Consider the following 22,070-nt stretch of genomic DNA (forward strand, 5'->3'; position numbering starts at 1 on the left):
TGCCCGAGATTAGGCTGAGTCACTGGACCACACCCCACAGGATATAAAAGGGAGCGTGGTGGCCAGTCAAACCTTGTGACGAACAAAGCTGAAAGCTTCCACGCCATTCTGCATTGCCGGACTTTTGCTTTAAGACTTTGCTGGAAGTATCTCTGGACTTGATTTAATTCCGTAATTATTGAACTGCTTTCCTTTGATGTATTAGAAGTGGGGAGAAGTTATCTCTTCTCTTTGTAAATAATAAACTTTTGGCAGGCAGCCACTAGGTTGTTGCCAAGTTCCGTTATCATAAGGAAAAGGATTTTGCCAGCTGGTTTGAACGTCTGTTGGTGTGTGTGCGTGGGGTTGAGGACAGAACACCCAGGAAGAAGGGATTTCCTATTGTCCACATAGTTACTGGGATGCTAATTCTGCAAGATGTTGAAGATCTCAAGATCCCCAAAACCCTTCGAAGTGAGGCCAAGCTAAAAGAACAGACATTTCTGCTCCCTTCACTTCACAAACATGGCATGGTCCTCCCAAGGCCAGTCCTACCATTAAGCCAAGCGAAACTGCTACTTCAGAGTTTTTCGGTACGAAAAGCTATAGACGTCCCTTTCAATAAAATTATCTGTACGAGGATAATAAAGATAACTCAGTAAAAGAATCACCTATTTCAGAAAAGCCAAAGTCAAGTTCTCGGTCATTTTAATCATTCTGAAGAGAAGGACAGCTGCTATAGAAAGGCCTATAAAAGATGGACGCAATTTTAAATCAGCTCTTAGAAAGAATCAAGTTAGAATACGTAATCCCTTCAAGAGGGTTACTCACTTGGCAATTGTAGTGAAGCACAAGATTATGCCCCATAAAATTATATAGTATGCCTAGGAACATCACATGAGTCATCAGCAGAAATCCATCTCCTGCATCTGGCCACATAGCCAATTCTCACAAACTTTCCAGACATCAATTAACCAGTGGAACAACTTGCCTCCAGAAGCTGTGACTTCTCCAACACTGGAAGTTTTTAAGAAGAGACTGGACAACCATTTGTCTGAAATGGTATAGGGCTGTGATGGCGGACCTATGGCACATGTGCCACAGATGGTATGCATAGCCATTGTGGTGAGCATGTGAGCTCAGCTCCAGCGCGCATGTGTGCACCAGCCAGCTGATTTTCGGGCCTTCTGGGCCCACCAGAAGTAGGGAAACAGGTTGTTTCCTGCCTCCAGAGGGCCTCTGGGGGGGGAGGCCCATTTTTTTCTGTCCCCAGGCTCCAGAGCCTTTCTAGGAGTCTGGGGAGGGCGAAAACAGCCTTCCCCACCACCCTGAAGACCCTCCAAAGGATGGAAACAGCCCATTTGCCAAGTTCTGGTAGGACCGGAAGGACTGTTTTTTTCTGTCCCCAGGCTCCAGAGCCTTTCTAGGAGTCTGGGGAGGGCGAAAATGGCCTTCCCCACCCCCCAGAGGCCCTCCGGAGGCTGCAAATAGGACATATTTGGCCTCCAAAAAACGGGCCTACTGGGCCATTGCGTGCCAGGAGCAGGGGCAGCGTGTGTGTGTGGGGGGGTGTCATGCACACAATCGTGGGGGCAGGGTGCATAGAATTATGGGTCTGTGCACGCCCGTGCATGACACCCCCCCACCCCCTCCTCCTGGCACGCAACGGCAAAAAGGTTAGCCATCCCTGGTATAGGGCTTCCTGCCTGAGCAGGGGGTTGGACTAGAAGACCTCCAAGGTCCCTTCCAACTCTGTTATTCTATTCTACTCTATCTCAAAAATCATATCAATGCAAGAACTTTGCCCCAGAAAACAACCATCTAGAATATTGATGTCAAACTCACGACCCTCGGGCTAGATACGTCCTGTGCTGGCCACGCACAGCCCTGGTTTAGCAAAGGGGGGGAGAAGTCACAATACGTCACATGACGACAAAGTAGCACCGCGAGTTTGATACCCCTAGAAGTAATTCTAAAAACAGATGCTCTACTTCCCACAACTGCTTGCCACAACTACTTCTGAAGGGGAACAAGTTATCCACCACAAATACCACAAACTGCTTTTTCAACCCAGTATGCTGCCAGTTTCGCTTACTGGGCTAATTTCAAATCAGTGAAATCATTTCTTTCTTATTTCCTGACTTCAAGTCATGTCCTCATCAGTTAGGAAGGGGGGGGGAGTATATAAATACATAATTAATGTACATTGCTTATATACATACCGTGTTTCCCCATAAATAAGACCCTGTCTTATATTTTTTTGTGGGGGCCGAAATAAGCACTTGACCTTATTTTCGTGGGAGGTCTTATTATTTTGGGGCACGTGGAGCAGGATGGGGCTCTTGCCGTCTTACCTGATTTCCAGCTTTGCATTTAAATATTTTCGTGGAGGGCTTAATTTTGGGGAGGGAGGCTTATTTTAGCGCATGCGCTCAAAAGCCCGATTGGGCTTATTATCAGGGGATGTCTTATTTTGGGGGAAACAGGGTAAATATGACATAAGTCACGTAAACTATGTACATAAGGACATAAATAATGTGGAGGGGGGAGAAGTATACAAAAATAACTAGCAAGGCCACACTGGGAGGACTGTGTCCGGTTCTGGTCACCACAATGCAAAAACAATGCTAAGGCCCTAGAAAGAATTTAGAAAAGAGCAACCAAATGAATGTTGGAATGCTGGAAGTGTAAAAGTAAAGAAGGGAACTTTTATCATGTATGGTGGACATGTCATAAAGAAAAAAAAAATCTGGAGTATGGTTCATATTTTAATAGGAAAAAAATCTTAAAAATGGAGATAAAAATGCAACCAGAACTTTTTCTTTTGGAAAAGTTTAATGGAAAAGGTTTAATGGAAAATGAACTAGAGAAAAAATTTGGAACTTTGTTGCTATATATGTTGACAGCAGCAAGATTATTGTATGCACAAAAATGGAAGGACACTTCGATTCCTACCATGGACGAATGGTTGCAGAAGTTGATGGAGATGGCTGAAATGGCAAAATTGACCACTTTGATAAAAGAAAAGAATATGAGTACTTTTGTTTCCACGTGGAGACCACTTCTGAACTTCATGTTTGAGGTGGAAAAGAATGAAACTTTGACTTTGGGTTTTACAGATTGGATTGACAGATCTTTTTAGAAATAACTTGTGATCTGATGTTAATGCCTTATTTTACTGGAGCAGAGAGAGTTGGAAGCAGAGGTGAGTTTCAGCAGGTTCTGACCAATTCTGGAGAACTGGTAGCGGAAATTTTGAGTATTCAGAGAACCGGTAAATACCATCTCTGACTGGTCCCGCCCCCATCTATTCTCTGCCTCCTGAGTCCCAGCTGATTGGGAGGAAATGGGGATTTTGCAGTAACCTTCTCCTGCCATACCCATCAAGCCACGCCCACGAAGCCACACCCACCGAACCGGTAGTAAAAAATTTTGAAACCTACCACTGGTCGGAAGTCAATGCTTTGTTTTTCTTTTCTTTTTTCTTACCTTTCCTCAAGTCTCCTTCCCCTTTTCCACCCCATGGCTTTCCTATTTATTTTGTACTTCGTATTTTACATTACTTTATAACTCAATAAAAATGTTAATGAGAAAAAATAGAAAAGAGCAACCAAGATGATAAAGAAGTCCCTCTTCCTGTACCCCCAATAATCTTGTCACCCAAAGGCATATTCCCAAGAGAGATCTGGGCTTCTGCCATTCATTTTACTACCCAAGAATCAACTTATTGGACCTCAGAAGTGAACCCAACTGTTTGCATCCCACACAAAGGGTCCTCCATTTGGAAAAATCTCACAAGTTCATGTTTTCAGATGAATGAATATTTGCAGAGAGATCACAAATATCGCTTTCTTTGTCCAGATCAAAGGAAAGCAGGGAACATTTTTCCTTCTGAGGTCAATTTTACTGCAATTAAAAAATCAGTCCACATTCCAGCCCTTGGCTTAACGCAAGGATCGACAACCTTAAACACTCAAGGAGCCACAAAAGTCCTAACCGGAAGCCACCGTTCAATTCTGGAGCCAACCGGAAGTCCCCCATCATAGTCTCCTCCTAGCGTGGTGTCCTTTTTCCTCTGCTGACCGGAAGTCAGTTCCCCCACCATAGAGTCTCCTCCTAGCACAGCATCCTTTTTCCTCTACCTGTCCTAACCGAAAGCCCTATCGATTGTGGAGGCAACCAACAAAAGGGAGCCGCAGCAGAGGGATGAAAGAGCCACATGCGGCTCCAGAGCCACCAGTTGCTGACCCCTGGCTTAACGAAACCTGCATGAAGGCAATCTCCCTCTCCCCACACCCCCTACCCCCAATATGAACAGAATCTCTTCTTTGCAGGAGTATCCATGGATGGAAAATTCCCTTCAACCCCGTTTGAGAGGCTAACGTAGTCAGAAAAATTAATGAGATATTTAAAATAATTTGGGTTCCATGATGGCAATTTAGTGAGGCCCCTGTCTGAAAAAACCTAAGCCAGCTAGACAATGATAGATGCAGGCCTATTTGCCACTTTCGACTCAATCCCTGTGGTTATCTGTAAAATTGCAAACCCTCAATTTTTGACCATAATTGAGCCCAGAATTACGGTCATAAGTCATGCCAGTTGTTACGTGGATCATCATATGTGACCACGACCAATTTTATGACGTTTCCTCAGCAGTGGTTGAGGGATACCTGTAATTAAACAGCAAATATAATGACTGACTTGAAGGCAGAACCAAACAGTCAATGAGGGTGGCATCTCCCTTTTAAACCATGTAGACATTTTAATTTCAGTTCTACATTTGTCATCACACCCAAGCTCCAAAATGGCCCCATATTTTTTGGTTGCACATACCAAACTATAAGAACCGTGACACAAGACAGGCAAGTGAGTCCGTCACAAAGCACAATTTGCACAAAATCAAAATAGTGGCCAGTCTTCCAGAGGTTGGCAACACAAAAAGCCTCCGCCTTAGTTTACCAAGTGTGTGCAATATTTTGTTAAGTGTCACAAAAGCTGGACTTTTCCAAATGACGGTCGCCAGATTCCCCCAACCCTTCTTCTAATGAATGTTTCCATAAAAGTGTCAGAACTTCATCTGAAACCCCCAAAGCATTTCAGAAATTTCTTCAGTGACAGCATCCACAGGAGAACCAAAGATAGATCAGGGTACTTGAGGGGCTGCCTCAAAGAAGAAGGGGTCAACTTATTCTCTAAAGCAGGGGTCACCAATCTTTCGGACCTCAGGGACCACAAAATTCATAATTTTAAATCCTATGGATTGCTAATATGATCTGACTAATGACCAGTTGGATGGGTGTGGCTAGGTGGTCATGTGACTGGGTGGGTGTGGTCAACTCAATGTCACTCACATTGAGGGGCGCCTCGCCGGCCCCTACTCACCCCTCCCTTCCCAGCCCCTTCTCGTCTGTCTTCCCAGGCTCTTTAGGGCCCCAACAGGAAGAAGTTGCTGGAGCTAAGCAGCCACCATGAGAAAGAGTTTGCAAAACGGCTGGCTCAGTTCAAATTGGATCTGACCAAGAAGGAGGCTCAGCAGAAGCACCTCACTGAGGACTACGAGCATAGGCTTTCCAAACAGAGGGAAGACCTGCGGGAGTGCAAGACCAGGTACCGGCACCTGGAGGCTCAGTGGGCTGAGATGGTCAACTGGTTCCAGGCCATCATGCAGTCCCACTGGAACAAGGCCGTCCTGCTCTTCGCCACCGGTGGCGCTTCCCTCCAGCCTTCGCCCAAAGCCCCACACCAGGAAGCTGAAGAAGACCCCAAGTCAGAATTTCTGCCCCCCTCCAACCCACACAAAAAGACCCCAAAGGGGAAGAATCTCTGCAGTAACACAAGTGTTTATTGCACGTATCCAGGACTCCTGATTTAGTGCAATATAAAAAATGCAAATAATTTTTCTGCAAACCACCAAAATTTCCTCGCGGACCACCAGTTGGTGACCACTGCTCTAAAGCAGGGGTCTCCAACCTTTGCAACTTTAAGACTTGTGGACTTCAACTCCCAGAGTTCCTCAGCCAGCAAAGCTGGCTGAGGAACTCTGGGAGCTGAAGTCCACAAGTCTTAAAGTTGCAAAGGTTGGAGACCCCTGCTCTAAATCACCAGAGGGCAGGACAAGAAACAATGGTTGGAAACTAATCAAGGAGAGAAGCAACCTGGAATTAAGCAGAAACTTCCTAACAGTGAGGACAATTAACCAGTGGGACGGCTTGCCTTCAGAAGTTGTGGATGCTCCATCACTGGAGGCTTTTAAGAAGAGACTGGATGGCCACTTATCTGAAATAATATAGGTTCTCCTGCTTGCGCAGGGGGCTGGACTAGAAGACCTCCAAGGTCCCTTCCAGCTCATTCATTCTATTCTAGGGTGTTTTAAGGGCAGTTACATGCAAGTTTACCGTCATCCTGGAAACTTGTACAAGAGCAAAGAAAGATTGAAGATCCACCCTTGCAAAATCTTCATAAACAGCCTCTTTGGTTGGCTTTGGATTGAACCCAATTTAAGGTCAAGCTTGCTGTCTGAGATCAGTTCTGTGCCATCTACAGCTGTGAGGCTGAACGGAAGCCAGCCTTCGCTATCAAATGGAGTCAGGTTGAAAAAAAAAAAAAATATATCCAGGAATACACGGCAGGGGAAGGTCATAATTGTTAATGGGAAAATTGGATGCCGTCCATGACATCTTCACTCAGCAAAGTGATTAAGAAGGCCAGGGCAGGACCATAGTTATCTCCATCTTGGTCCATCTGCCTATTAGATGAGTCAACCAGATGAGCGGAAAACCTCGTATTTCTCTGCAGATGTAAGACATCGGTAACCAAGCCAAGGCTGTACTGTATTTTGGCAAGCCAACAAATCCGATGGCTCCAGAAGACTTTAGGAGCATAACTCTAAAGCAGGGGTGTCAAACTCGATTTCATTGAGGGCCGCATCAGGGTTGTGTTTGAATTTGGGAGGCCAGTAAACCAGGGTGATGTCCGAGGCACCTGTGGCGGCCCCAGTACTCTGCCAGCGAAAACGGGCTCCCAAGCTCCATTTTCAGCTGTGACAGCCTCCTGCAACCCTCTGCCAGTGAAAATGGAGCTTGGGAGGGCTGCACATGGCCCTCCCGAGCTCCGTTTTCGCTGGCAGATGCACCATGGGCTGGTCATTTGCAGTTTCCAGGGTGGCCCCACGGGCCAGATCTAAGCATCCCGCAGCCCAGATCTGGCCCCTGGAATGTCAACTTGCAAAGCGTCCCTGGCCTGCTGTCAAGTTGCCATAGGCCAGGGGGGATGGGAAACTGGTGAAACCGCATGGCAGCCAAAGACAGATGCACATTCCATACTTATCTCTCTCAAGGCTGTATACCAGGGTTACCTACAGCAGCCGAGGGGAGTGATCTCTACAACCTGAACCCATTGGAGAATGTGATTGATGAGACACCCTGGGGGAAGGGGTGGAAACAGGGTCATAATTGGGGTGTATATTATGTAGGGTTAGAGCTGGCTTCACTTGGGAACGTGCCAACATGAAGCTCCTAATAAATAACTGGATTTCTTTTGAAGCTTGGCTCGAGGCTCATGATTTAATTACGGCATCCGTCAGAACCCTGACACGGGCCGTGAGTTTGACACCCCTGCTCTAAGGTGATTTCCTGTTGGCCAATCTTCAAGGAAGTCTTCTTCCACTTCTTCCATAGACTGTATTTCCCCCTTGCTGCAGCTAAACAATTAAAGGAAACAAATGAAGCTTCCTTCCTCTTAGTTTAGACTACTTAAATCCACTCTTTGTGGGAGACATGTCCTAAGCGCCACCAGAGGGCGAGATATGGTTTTTTTCTCTCGGTCATCTGCCTCCATGTACAGGTAGTCCTCGATTTACGACCACAATTGAGCCCAAAAGCTCTCTCGCTAAGTGAGACATTAGTGAAGCAGAATTTTGCCCCACTTTTCCACCTTTCTTACTACTGTTGTTAGTGAATTCACTGCAGTTCTTAAATTAGCAACACAGTTGTTAAGAGAATCTGGCTTCCCCTCTGACTATGCTTGTCAGAAGGTCGCAAAAGGAGATCACACAACCCCAGGACGTTGCAAGTGTCATAAATGTGAACCAATGGCTAATCCTATGAATTTTGATCATGTGATCACGATACGGCAATGGTTGCGAGCGTGAAAAATGGGTCATAAATCCCATTTTTTTCCAGTGCTGTTGTAACTTTGAATGGTCACTAAATGAACTGTTGTAAATTGAGGACTACATATATGGCCAGTAGCATCACAGAAGAAGAAAAAACAGACAGCCATCCTAGTATGTCCAAAACTAGGATTGCTCAGAATATATAACATGTGGTTGCCAAGCACTAGCATCCTTAAATGACAAGCATGGAACTAAGGCAGGGGTAAAATCCAGCAGGCTCTGACAGGTTCTGGAGAACCGGTAGCGGAAATTTTGAGTAGTCCAGAAGACCGGCAAATACCACCTCTGACTGGCCCCAGAGTAGGGTGGAAATGGATATTTTGCAATATCCTTCCCCCAGGAGTGGAGAGGGAATGGAGATTTTGCAGTATCCTTCCCCTGCCATGCCCACCAAGCCACACCCACCAAGCCACACCCACAGAACCGGTAGTAAAAAAAATTGGATTTCACCACTGAACTAAGGGGTGTCAAATTCAAGGCAAGCAGGCAAGATCCAGCCCACAGGATGCTTAGATCTGACCTGTGGGGCCGCCCTGAAAACAGCGAAGGACTGGCCCAGGGTGCCTCTGCCAGTGAAAATGGAGCTCGGGAGGGCCGCACTGGCAGAGGGTTGCAGGAGGCCGTTGCAGTTGGCAGAGTGCTTGGGCCACCACAGGCGCCCCTGACACGAATGACATCGAGTTGGCCACGCCCACCCCGGCCTTCTGAGGTTGTCAAACACAACTCTGATGCGGCCCTCAGTGAAATCGATTTTGACACCCCTGATTTACAGAGTGGACAACTTGTTACACTAGCTGAGTTCATATTACACAGTAATTGAAATATGATTAATAGCAGGGTGGATAAAAATCAATGATTTTTTTAAAAAATAAAAAAAAACAGATTTTTTTTATTTAAATCAGATTTTTTTTATTTAAATCGGATTTTTTTTATTTTTATCAAATTTAATAAAAAACTTTTGGGGTAAAAATCTATCGTAAGTTAGTTTTCTATTTAAGATACATAAATAATTTAGTTTATTCAGCATGAAATGGAGCTTAGTTATGTAGCATGAGGCTGTATATTCTGCAACACTGGGACTATCGGGGAGTCAACAGTGGGTCAAAGGAATAGCAGAGATGACAGTTGCTCTTTAAAAATTATGATTTAAATCAAGCCTTTTTACTAGTGATTTAAATCATGATTTAAATTGTGATTTAAATCATGATTTAAATTGTGATTTAAATCAACTCGATTTAAATCAAATCCACCCTGATTAATAGGTTTGTGGTTTAACAAACCATTCAAACCTTCTCATTCAGTGAAGCTTCCCTCAAGTCAGGAGGGAATGGGTTTCTATACAGATAATCCTCGACTTAACAACAGTTCGTTTAGTGACTGTTCGAAGTTACAACGGGTCTAAAAGAGTGACGTCATGGGCCGCCAGGATTCCCATTTGCTAATTAATGTGGTCATGTGACATCATGCTTTACAGATGACTTGCTTAGCGATAGAAATTCTAGTCCCAATTACTGTCCTAATTCAAGGACTACCTGGAATGCATGTTAGGGCTTACTTTAAAATAAAAAAGAATAGGTATACACACAGGGCACCGAAGTATTTCATGCAGAAAAATTTGGGAAAACCCTGAGGGTAATGTCAGCCCTCCCAATTAAACCAGAGAGGAAATATGACTAGATGAGTTACTTAATTGTAGGGCTGCATTAACAGAGTCTTGCAAATTTCCCACCACTACATTTAACCTGATTCTGATTGCTTAGGGTGGGTCCATCCTAAAAGTTTCTTTGTCTGACTGTTAAGGCATTGGGGCCTCCTCCCTCTCTTGTCTGATGATTTTCTAGGCAGCATCTCTTCCCCTCGTTCCTCAAGGCCATCCCTGCACTCCATTACAGAAAACTTCATTAGCTGATGGAAGGCTGCCCACTCTTGGCACGCTTAAAGCAACCCAGTGAAATCATGACAGATGTATGTCTATGGAGATTCTCAGTCATCCAGGTCATGGTTGTCCCAAACGGCAGATATACAAGTAGTCCTCACTTAAAAATGCTAATCTGGACTGGAAAATCCATGGTTAAAGAATAGGAATAGGAAGGGAAGGGACGAGAAGAGAAGGGGAGGAGAGGGAACCCCATATCTTGATATAGCTATTTCTCAGAAATTAAAGACTGATTGTTTTTGCAGTTTAAAATTCTGGATTATGGGAGGAAACTTCAGAATTTTTGAGAGATTAGCACTGATGTTTGTTTCCATAGTGAAAGCCAGTTTGATATATAGTGGTTAAGGCACTACGTGTTGTGGCCCGTCAGCAGCCTGTGCAGCTAGTAGCTGATTCGGACAGCGAGGAGGCTGGTGTGATGCTGTGACAGCAGCCTGTGCAGCTGGCACTCGACTCAGACAATGAGGAGGCTGGAGAAGATGTGGTGCCAGAGGAGGGGATTCAGCCAGGGCCTTCAGAACCTCCAGAAGCTCCCATAAGTGAAGAGGAAGAAGAGGAGGACCCTCTTCTCGATGCACGGGCGCGCAGAGCTGCCAAAAGGCAGGAGTGGCTCCTCAGGAGGAGGTCTCCTCGAGAGTAAGGCTTGGGGTTAATTGGCCACTCCCTTAGCCTATTTAAGGAAGGACGATGACTAATGCAATTTGCAGGGAACAACTTCGTTCACTCTCCTTCGCGTCTGGATCTTAATTCTCTTATCAGTTTCCTGCAAATTGCTTCTGGGCTTTCTGACAACCATAGTAAGATTACGATTATTTATTCTTTAGATTCTAGTAGGCTGTTAAGAAAGTTAATTAACGTCTTTGTTTGAAAAAGACTGATTTAATTTAGTAAACTAAGGTTTGTACAGACTTTGTGTGTGCTGCGTTCTTTGGGGTCCATAGCTGGGGCAGAACACTAAGATAGAAGCCAGGAGACCCTGAGTTCTAGTCCTGCCTTAGACCCAAAGCTGGTTGAGTGACGTTGGGCCAGTCACCCTTTCTCAGCCCTAGGAAGAAGGCAATGGCAAAATCTTGCTGAGAAAACAACAAAGATTAGTCCATGCAGTCACCAGGAACCAATCACAACTCAAAAGGCAGACACTGCCAAAAAATCCATGGTGAAAAGCCAACATTGAACTAAAAATGAACATCCATAGCAGTAGCCAGCAACAGGGTAACCAACCTCTTGCAAGAGGAAACTCCAGTTCATTCATTCAGGATTCATATTACATCAAAAGTATCAACAATGTGCAAAGGATGAAAATCCTAAACCTTTGTTGTCTATCAAGCTCTATTTTTATATGGTTTAATTTAAACAAAAAGAAAAAAGAAAAGAAAACACGCTGAAAAGGAAAATATCAGCTTCATGAAAAAGGAAGAAAATCTTAAGATAAAATAGTCTACATCAATACAAAGAAGTGTAAATCATAAAATTAACTGGACCTATCAATTCATCCATTTTATATGTGTAACAATAAACAAATAAGGTCACGTATACCTGAAAACAAATACAGTAAATTAAAACTGGTCAAAACGAAACGTATTGAAATGTGAAATTATCACTATGTGTCAGCATAAAAGGAGTAATGTAACAATACGTGTTTTTACTGTTTCAACAGATCTGCCAAACGTCAAAGCAGATTTGCAACAAAACTTCTGGCCATAGAAGCAATACTGGAAAGAAATAGAACCAAATAAAACTTAGAAAAATGAAAATTTAGGAAAAACAATTGGCTTGAAACCCAGAGCTTCATTTATCTTCCGGCTTCTGTCTGTGGGAACCAGCCACACCAAATCATGGAAGCCATTTTGTGAGCGTTTCCATAATAAGCTCCCAAATATGCCCTTGAGCTGACATAGATCAAAGACGACTTATTTCATAAAACACGACAGTGATCACATAATTGACAAAACTGCTGTGTGATACAGAGGCAGAAACCATAACTAGCATCGAGACGCAACTGATATAAAAGCAGATTAAGGCAATACAAGGGTGCAGACAAGGAAATTATTAGAATTTTGTCAACAGCCAAATTCATAGCCTTGGGTCAATTAAAATCTTTGTTTGACTTTTCGAACAAAAAAAAGAGTAGGAAACTCCCTTATAATTTATTTTTAACCTCCAGATATTGCCAGTTCACTCCCTCTACAAGAGCTATCCTAAAATGGACACTGGTTAAAAATATCTGCTAGCTGGACTGGGCTGAAGGTTGTTGGGGTTTCATAAAATGGGAACGCTTTTGATGAACATCTTACCGAATTCCTGTGGAGAACACAAAACCCTTTTGAGATAAAGCTGGCTAAATAGAGAAGAGTTAGAAGGCCACACATGTTTAGTTTGTCCCGCTCCTTGGGACAAACTAAGACCAAATAAAAATAACCGGCTGAGAAAAATCTGAAGAGTTCAGGGATCGGCAAACTCTAGCTCAAAAGCTATAAGCAGTTTTCTAAATGTGGCGACAGAAAATGGATCGCGAGTTCTGCCATTTTGAGACGGAAAACAAGCCAAGCCCTAAAATTGGCACTTCAGAAATAGTCCCCTTTGACAGGTCATTAAGGAATCATCTGGTCAGGCTGTGGCTCTCAAAATGTGTGACTGGAGAATGCTGGACCACAAATCATGGTCAATTTCTGGTTTAGCTTCTGGTAGCAAAGGAGAAGAGAAGATATATTTGGAGATACAGGGAGTCCTCAACTTGCAATGATTTGTTTAGTGACCGTATGAAATTACAAAGGCACTGAAAAAAAGTGACTCAATGATTCTTTTTCACACTTAAAGACTGTAGCAACATCCCCAATGTCACATGATCAAAATCTGGATGTTTGTCAACTGGCATGCGTTTATGATGGTTGCCATGTCCCGGGGACATGTGATCCTCTTTTGGGACCTCCTGATAAAACAATGGGGAAGCCAGATTCACTTAGCAACCAGGTTACTAACTTAATAACTACAGGTTCACTTAACAAAAGTGCCAACGAAAGTCATAAAATGGAGCAAAATTCACTTAACAGCAGGGTGGATTTGATTTAAATCAAGTCAATTTACATCACGATTTAAACCATGATTTAAATCACTAGTAAAAAGGCTTGATTATAAAATCAACTGGATTTGAATCATAATTTTTAAAGAGCAACTGTCGTCTCTGTCCCGCAGCAGCTCCTCCTCTGACCGGCTGTTGACTCACTGTCAGTCCCAATCTTGCAGAATATACAGCCTCATGCTAGATAACGAAGCTCCATTTCATGCTGAATAAAGTAAATAATTAATGTATCTTAAATAGAAAACTATCTTTAGATATATTTTTTTTACTCCAAAAGCATTTGATTAAAATAAATTTAATAATAATTTTAAAAAATCCGATTTAAATAAAAAAATCCATTTTTTTTATTTTTTTAAAAAAATCATAGATTTTTTATCCACCCTACTTAACATCTATCTTGCTCCACAAGGGAAATATTGTGGGCTCAAATATTTGTGGCTATATGTCGAGGAGTATCTGTACTTTTTGCAGCGGTCTGATTCTTGAGCCACTTCTATCTGCTCAAGGAGGAGGAAATATCTAAGAGCAGAAACTCAGGTCAAGAGTAGCTACTTGGGAGCATAACATAAGAGAACAAGTCCTGCAGAGCTCCCCAAGGCAGTTTGTTTTCATTTGCAAGCAGCAGTCAGAAAGTGGGGTGCAAGAAGAGGGGTTAATGGGGGACCAAGCAGGAAAAGAGATGCCTTCAGTCACTCCCTTTGCAGACTGAAATGTATTCAGCCCAGAGGAAAATGTTGCACTGCACCCTTCATTTGTAACTGTTCCTGCTTATTGTGACATTATATTAATTACATCATCTGGCCCTGGGCTGTTTCTGGATCTTTTTAGCAGGCAACAGAGTAATTCAGAAGCTGGGAAGAAAAGCCTTTTTTTTTTATCTTAATTTCTTTCTTTTCTTTTCTTTTCTTTTTTAAACGAGTGATGGTAAATCAGAGGGGGAGAAAACCCTTTGAAGAAAACAGTTGAAATAGAAATTAGGAAAGTTAGAAATTAGATGAATATCTAATGCAAGAGTCAAAATTGGTGAGGTGAAAAAAATTCCTAGAAAGAGGGAAATTAACCCTAGAAGTTGTTTTTATAAACATAAATGAGTTTTCCGAAAGTTGGGAAAGGAAAAATGGAGGTTGGGGAAGACTAACACAGGATCGAACTGAGGGAGTGCTTGGATCAATAGGAATTCTCAGACCAAGTTTGAGACACTGAAAAAAACATTTGCACATGAAGCTGCTTAGTCCCCCACCAGGCAGACCATACCAGGAAATCTACTCCCCAGGAAGGTTACAATTACTTTTACTGAAACTGGCTATAATAACAGAATCTTCTGGAGTTTCAAAATGCTTTGCCCTTTTTTTGCCTGTGAATCTCCATCATCCTTATTCTCTCACACTAGGGGTTATCCCATCGTCCCGTCGTCATCATGTGACGTATCACAACTTTTTCCCTTCACTAAACCAGGGATGGGCATGGCCAGTGTGTGATGCATCCGGCCCGCAGGCCCTGCGTTTGACACTCCTACTCTACACCAAGGGTTCTCAACTTTAGGTCCAGAATGTCTAGACCAGAGGTCTGCAACCTTAAACACTCAAAGAGCCATTTGGACCAGTTTCCCACAGGAAATAAAACAAACACGGGGAGCCACAAAACCCTTCCCGTGCCTGACTGTTTCTTGAGCGTCCCCAAAACTAGCTTATGTAGTTGAATTAAACGTTCTGTTTTCTTCTGGAACTTTTCTTTTCTTGGATTTATCCATGGTTGGCCTACCGGGGGTTGAAAAGCTCAATAAATTGCGTGCCGGTGGGTGTCGCACATTGGCGGTTGTGATGTATATTTTGAGTGACAGGGAGCCGCAGCAGAGGGGTGAAAGAGCCACATGCGGCTCCAGAGCTGCAGGTTGCTGACCCCTGATCTAGACCTCAATTCCCAGAATTCCCCAGCCAGGATGGGCCTCTACTCTTCGCTCACACAAAGACAGTCGTAAAACCATTTTGTGCTGCTGATGGGGGAAAAAATGCACCGGCAGGTAACTGGGATCAGTGGGAGCGGAGTTAATTCCAAGAAGGCCTGACTTTTCCCCAACACTCCAAGAGGCCTCTTTTACTTTTCATTACTTGGCATCCCAGGCAGAGTCTCTTAAGATCCAACAAACCGTCCCTGCGATGTGGGACAGGGCCTTGGCCATCCGCAAAGAGGCCAAAAGACCCACCCCAGGAACTCAGGAAACCCCCCCTGCTTATGACAGAGCAGCGGAATAGAGCTGGGGAAGCCCAAGGGACACTAAGATTTGCGGGGAGGAAGAATAAGAGAAACCCAGGAGGAGCTTCTTCTTAGGCGAGGGGGTTGGACTAGATGACCTATAAGGTTCCTTCCAACTCTGTTAATCTGTTAAATCAAAAGGCAACCTGGATATTGTGGGAAGAGAAGGCTCATGGCAATGAGTTAAGTGCAGGGGTCTCCAACCTTGGCAACTTTAAGACGTGTAGACTTCAACTCCCAGAATTCCTCAGCCAGTGTTGCTGGCTGAGGAATTCTAGGAGTTGAAGTCCACACGTCTTAAAGTTGCCAAGGTTGGAGACCCTTGAGTTAAGAGTTAAGGCAATGTCCCCTGGAAGCAGCCCATCCTCATGTCGGAGGCAGCCTTGAAGGCTCTTCCTTGGAAGTCAAATCCACCCATGTCGGATCAGGAGGGTTTTACAAGCGGGGGTGGGTGGGGGAAATGATCCGGTTTTACTCATTCCTTGAAGAAAGCAAAGAAGGCGACTCCCTGGGGAGTTCCCGGGGCAGGAGAGCTTGGCCAGTCACCGGAAGGCATTTTGAGGAGAAAAGCAAGCAAGGAAACTTGTCAGGAAGTTCCAGAAGCAGCTACTTCTCCCCTGGGCTGGGGGAGGTGGGGGGGAGAGAAGGAAGAAGGAAGGAAGGAAAAAGAAGGAAGGAAGGAAGGAGGGGAAGAAAGGAAGAATGGGAAGAAAGGAAGGAAAGAAGGAAGAAGAGGAAGAAAGAAAGGAGGGGAAGGAAGGAAGCGAGGAAAGGAAGGAAGGAAAAAGGAGGGGAAGGAAGGAAAGGAAGGAAGAAGGAGGGGAAGAAAGGAAGGATGGGAAGAAAGGAAGAAAGGAAGGAAAGAAGGAAGAAGAGGAAGAAAAAAAGGAGAGGAAGGAAGGGAAGGGAAGAAAGGAAGGAAAGGAAGGAAGAAGGAGGGAAAGAAAGGAAAGGAAGGAAGGAAAAAGGAGGGAAAGAAAGGAAAGGAAGGAAAGAAGGAAGAAGAGGAAGAAAGGAAGGAGGGGAAGAAAGGAAGGAAAGAAGGAAGAAGAGGAAGAAAGAAAGGAGAGGAAGGAAGGAAAGGGAAGAAAGGAAGGAAAGGAAGGAAGAAGGAGGGAAAGAAAGGAAAGGAAGGAAGGAGGGAAAGAAAGGAAAGGAAGGAAAGAAGGAAAGGAAGGAAGAAAGGAAGGAGGGGAAGAAAGGAAGGAAAGAAGGAAGAAGAGGAAGAAAGAAAGGAGAGGAAGGAAGGGAAGGGAAGAAAGGAAGGAAAGGAAGGAAGAAGGAGGGAAAGAAAGGAAAGGAAGGAAGGAGGGAAAGAAAGGAAAGGAAGGAAAGAAGGAAGAAGAGGAAGAAAGAAAGGAGGGGAAGAAAGAAAGAAAGGAAGGAAAGAAAGAAGGAAGAAGAGGAAGAAAGAAAGGAGAAAGAAAGGAAGGAGGGGAAGAAAGGAAGGAAAGAAGGAAGAAGAGGAAGAAAGGAAGGAGGGGAAGAAAAGGAGGAAAGGAAGGAAGAAAGGAAGGAGGGGAAGAAAGTGAAGGAAGAAAAGAAGGAAGAAGGGGAAGGAAGGAGCCGGCTTTCCCGAGAAATGGCCTGCTCCGGGCTGGAGAGGGGCGGGGGGGGGGTCGAAGCAAGAAGTTTAGCCGGGACTTCGCTCGCGGTTGCAAAGCCGCATAACCCCAACTGCCTCCTCCGAACCGCCCCCTCAGTCATTGCAAAAGCAACCCCCAGAGCGGGGCCCCGAGCCCCCAGCCCAAGGCAGCTTGGCCGAGAAGGCGGCGTCCTCCCCCCCCCCGCCTCGCCCCCTCCGCTCACCCGGACCAGGTTGCTGACGGCGGCTTGCACGGCGGCCACCGGGGCGGTGAGGTCCGGGATGGCCTTGCCGTCCACCTCGCCCTCCTCGTGCATGATGACCAGGTGGGAGATCTGCTGGGCCACCGGCTCCAGGATGCTCTCGATCGTGCGGGTGTGGAAGACCGGCATGGCTGCGGGAAAGAAGCCGCCTCGCCTCAGCGGAGCCAAAGAAAAGCGGGCAAAAAAAAAAAAAAAACTTCCGACGGCTCAAGCCCGGGACCGAACGCTTGGTGGGTTGGGAAGCCCCGCGGACTTTGGGCGACGGAGCCGCAGCCAAGGGCTTGTCGGGAGCTGCAGCCGCGCCGGGACTTCCCCCCACCCGCCCCCCTCAAAAATAAAAAAAAAGAAAAAAAACCTCGGCTTCGCCCGGTTCGGCCCCTCCGCTCCGCAAACCTTCCGCAGCCGCGGACCGACGCCACGCCCCCCCCCCACTTTCTCTTGCCGCGTCTCCTCCAATGACTGACCGCGAGCCCTGCCCTGATTGGAGGGGGCCGCATTCCGACTCCTCCCCATCTCCTCCCTTCTCCACCCTCCCCCTCCCAGCTCGCTTGGCTGCTCCGCCACTGGCCGTCCCGGGCTCCGTGTGACGTCAGGCATTCTGCAGTCCATATAAGGCGATGATGAAAGCCGGAGCCTTCGGGACTCTGGCAGGGCGGGAGAGGATTCCAGCGAGGGGGGAAAAAAGCCAGCGCCCGCCCCGCCTCTTTCCCTGGAACTTTTTTTTTTTTTAATTTGATTTATATGCCGCCCTTCTCAGGTGACTCAGGGCGGCTTACAATGCGTTAAGCAATAGCCTTCATCCTTTGAGTTTATTTTTTTAGTTTAGTTTATTGGATTTACATACCGCCCTACTCCCGAAGGACTCAGGGCGGTGAACAGCCACAAATTAAAATACATATATACAAAATTTAAAAGCTGAATAAAACCGAATTAAACAGTTTGGCCCCAGACAGAATTAAAACACCCCAATAATTTAAAAACTTTGTAAAAAATATACAAAAGTATGAAGGCTATTGCTTAACGCATTGTAAGCCGCCCTGAGTCTCTGGAGAAGGGCGGCATATAAATTGAATAAAAAAAAAAACGAATTAAAATTTACATTTTAAAAGGAAAAGGAGAGAAAATGAAGATTAGGCCAGGCCAGCTTGATGGAATAAAAAGGTCTTGAGGGTGCGGCGGAAGGTGCGTAGGGCCGGGATCCTCTGTATCTGGGGGGGGGCGAGCTCGTTCCAGATAGTAGGTGCCCCTACTTTTGTATATTTATACAAAGTCAGCTCATTGCCCCCCACAAATTGGGTCCTCATTTTACCTACCTTAGAAAGGATGGAAGGCTGAGTCAACCTTGAGCCTGGTGAGATTCGAACTTACAGTAATTGCAGACAGCTGGTGTTAATCACAATGCTTTTAGTCTGCTGAGCCACCAGGCCCTTTTCTCTTTCCCGGCGATCTCTTCTTCCCTACAGGCGGCTTTTCCATAAGTGCGCGCAGGAAAGTGTGCGGGTACCGCACTCTTTAGTTGATGCTGGAGATGGGTAGCTGGGGGTGAGGGAGGTTTCCCACAAAGGGCCTTGGCTACGATTCCCTTGAGAGCCCCCTGTATTATTATTATTATTATTATTATTATTATTATTATTATTATTATTATTATTATTATTATTTGTTCAACTTGTATGCCGCCTTTCTCCTCAAGACTCAAGGCGGCTTACAATGCATTTAAAAACCATGTATAAAAACATTAAACATTAAAACATTAAAAACAATTAAAACCTAATCACACCATTCATGGCCGGATCGATTTCTGGGGGTGGGAGTATCTGGTGCCTTTCCCCATTCATCTCACCAGGCTCAAGGTTGAACTCAGCCTTCCATCTTTCCCAGGGGAGTGAAAATGAGGACCCAGATTGTTGGGGGCAAGAGGCTGATTCTGTAAACTGCTTAGAGAGGGTTGTAATGCACTGCAAATCAGTATATAAGTCTAAGTGCTATGGCTATTGCTGTTGACTCGGTCTTCCATCCTTCCAAGGTCGGTAAAATGAGGACCCAGATTGTTGGGGGAAAGATGCTGACTCTCTAAACTGCTTAGAGAGGACTGTTAAAGCACTGTGAAGCGGTATATAAGTCTTAAGTGATATTGCTATTAAGAAATCCTGGACCAGCCTATTCTCAAACACCTTCACCTCCAGGTGATGGGATTAAAGACAGGACATGACCCAGTGGTGAAATGTAAAATTTGTTACTACCGGTTCTGTGGGCGTGGCTTGGTGGGGGGTAATGTGACTGGGTGGGCATGGCCAACTTTTTTAAAAAAAAACTTTTAAAAGCATTTTTTTCTATAACCTCTTCGGCTGAAGAGCTTGTAGAAAAAATGCTTTTAAAAGGCTCTGATGGTCCCAGCTGAGCTCCACGATCATCAGAGGCTTTTTTCTTTTTACTTTTAAAAGCATTTGTAGAAAAAATGCTTTTAAAAGTAAAAAAAAAAAGCCTCTGATGATTGCACGGCTCAGCTGGGCATGGGGGGAGAGCAGGAATTTCTGCTACAGGTTCTCCAAACCACCTACCGTCATCGTTACCAAATCAGGCGATCCGGTCCAAACCAGGAGCATTTCACCCCTGACATGATCTTAACCCCATTCATTGAGAAAAGTGGAAACAATACCGGTCCATTTAGAGATGATGGATAGAAAGGAAAGGATTTCTCTCCTTTTTTTTCCTGATGTTTTGATTTGCTTTTCTTTTTCTCTTTCTTTCCGTTCTGTTTTTAGAATGGTGGCATGATGAGAAGTTAGATAGAAATAAGAGAAGGGGGAAACATTTGTATATGCATACCTTTATATAATGGAATAAAGGTAACAAAATGGGAAAACTATAGAGATTGAATGATGGTATTAAGTACGTTTTAATAATATTGTGACTGGCATTGGAATAATAGATTGAAACATTGAGCAATTAAATAATGAAAGAACATAGTTTAATATAAACACGTGCATTACTATCAGAATTATATAGATTTGATGATTGTAAAAAGAATACGATTAGAATAATTTTGTATGTCTAAATAATATTGGGATTGATATTAGAATATGAAATAATGAATGATTGTATCTTAATACAAATAGATGTAAAGAACGAAGTATGGGAGGTAAGTTAAAAATGAACAGGATTCAAAGCACCAAAGTGGGTAAGAGATGTTGGCTCGAAAGAAAACATCTTTTAATAAAAGGGTGACATGGTTAAAAGTTAGAATAGAGATAGAAATAAGAGAAAGGGGGAATATTAGCGTATACATTTTAGTTTATTACATAATAAAATAAAAGCAATAACAAGAGGGAAGCTTAGAAATTGAATGGCGGTATTATGTATGATCAAATAATATAGTGAGTGGTATTAGAGCAATATATTAAAACATGGAAAATTAAATAATGATAGACTACAACTTAATATAAATATTATATTAAGTATTATATTAAGTGTATTATTATTAGAAATACCCTGTTTCCCCCAAAATAAGACATCTCCTGATAATAAGCTTTTGAGCTTATCAGGCTTTTGAGCACATGGCAATAAGGCCAAGTGCTTATTTCAGGGTTCAAAAAAATATAAGATAGGGTCTTATTTTCAGGAAAACATGGTATATAAGTTGGTCAAATGTAATAACTATGATTAATTTTACTAGTTTTATTTGTATTAGAAAATATGACACCTAGGTGCCACACTGTTCCCGCATTGATATGTATATGTAAAATAAAATAAAAAACTTGGGGAAAAAAGAAAAGAAAGGCAGGCTAGAGGCAGTAGATAACAGGATAAAATCAATGACACGTGTCTGATAGGATTAAGACCAAGGAAGTGATAATTAAGACCCATCATGAGCCTTTGCAGAAACAAATAAAACTAATCAAATAATAAAGGCACACGAAGCAAACCTCAAAATGACAAAATACAGAAAACTATATTTTGCATTCATCAAACTAATTTGGCAGCTGTCCCAGAACTGTGTGCTATGGTTCTGCTCATCAATAAACTGGAATCCTTCTTTCCAATCGGCCTCCAGTTTATTTCCAGCGACTTTCTCTTGGCTTGGAACTGAACCAGATGGACTTTTCTTCCAACACCCCCTTCCTGCCTGCATCTCCTTTCCTCTCTTAGCCAAACGCTTCTTTTGAGGAAGCAGAGCAGGGTGAGCCTCTCTCAATGGTTAACCGTTTGCCCGTTTATGTAAACCACAAGCAGCGGGAAGGGAGGGGCCGAAATGAGGCTTCCTCCTGGGCTGCCGAGTTCTGAAGAAACGGCTTGCTTAATAGCAACCTCCAGAAGCTGCAAAGGATCGGATGGAAGGAGCTGCGGACTCTGATCAAAGAGGCACCGAAAGCCAGGAGAGTTGCGAGAAGCTGAGCCAAGCACGGATCTGCTCTGATGGGCAAGCCTGGGAAGGAAAGAGTATCCCGCAATAAACCAGAGACCGAGTCGGGGGGGGGGCCTTAAACTTTGCACTCGCAGAGTCAATGGCTTCTGACAGCTTGCAAGGGGGAGCAGAGTTCCGCCTCTGACCATGATTCCCAGATTCGAATCAACTAAGTCGCTTGGGATGTAGTATAGAAAGTCAGCACCCACCCACCCTTCTAGAGAATGAAATATTTGGGGGGATATTAAAAAGGCAGAATATTTCCCCTAAAGGAAAAATGGGGGTGGGGGAAAGAACTTTCGGGAGGCAGAAACCAGACCCAATCTCCCTGCCCCAAGCAGAAACTGAGGAGGCCAACTTTTAGAAATGCAAATTTGGTAATCCATTCAGAAAGACTGGG

General features: G+C 44.2%; 1 protein-coding gene across 2 annotated transcripts in view; it reads right to left on the bottom strand.

Annotated features, from left to right (window-relative positions):
• Nucleotides 1–17,725, bottom strand: part of VCL (vinculin) — a 106,340-nt gene extending 88,615 nt beyond the window's left edge. Inside the window, exon 1 of one of the 2 annotated variants that reach the window (XM_034435401.3) lies at nucleotides 17,230–17,725. In XM_034435401.3, coding sequence (XP_034291292.1) covers nucleotides 17,230–17,397 — 168 coding nt within the window. In that variant the 5' untranslated portion in view covers nucleotides 17,398–17,725. The remainder of the gene's footprint in view (nucleotides 1–17,229) is intronic. The other variant, XM_034435399.3, reaches the window with a different exon arrangement.
• Nucleotides 17,726–22,070: the final 4,345 nt, after the last annotated feature.

Source organism: Pantherophis guttatus, chromosome 6 (assembly GCF_059756535.1).
Source record: "Pantherophis guttatus breed Tessera chromosome 6, ASM5975653v1, whole genome shotgun sequence".
Classification (NCBI taxonomy): Eukaryota; Metazoa; Chordata; class Lepidosauria; order Squamata; family Colubridae; genus Pantherophis; species Pantherophis guttatus.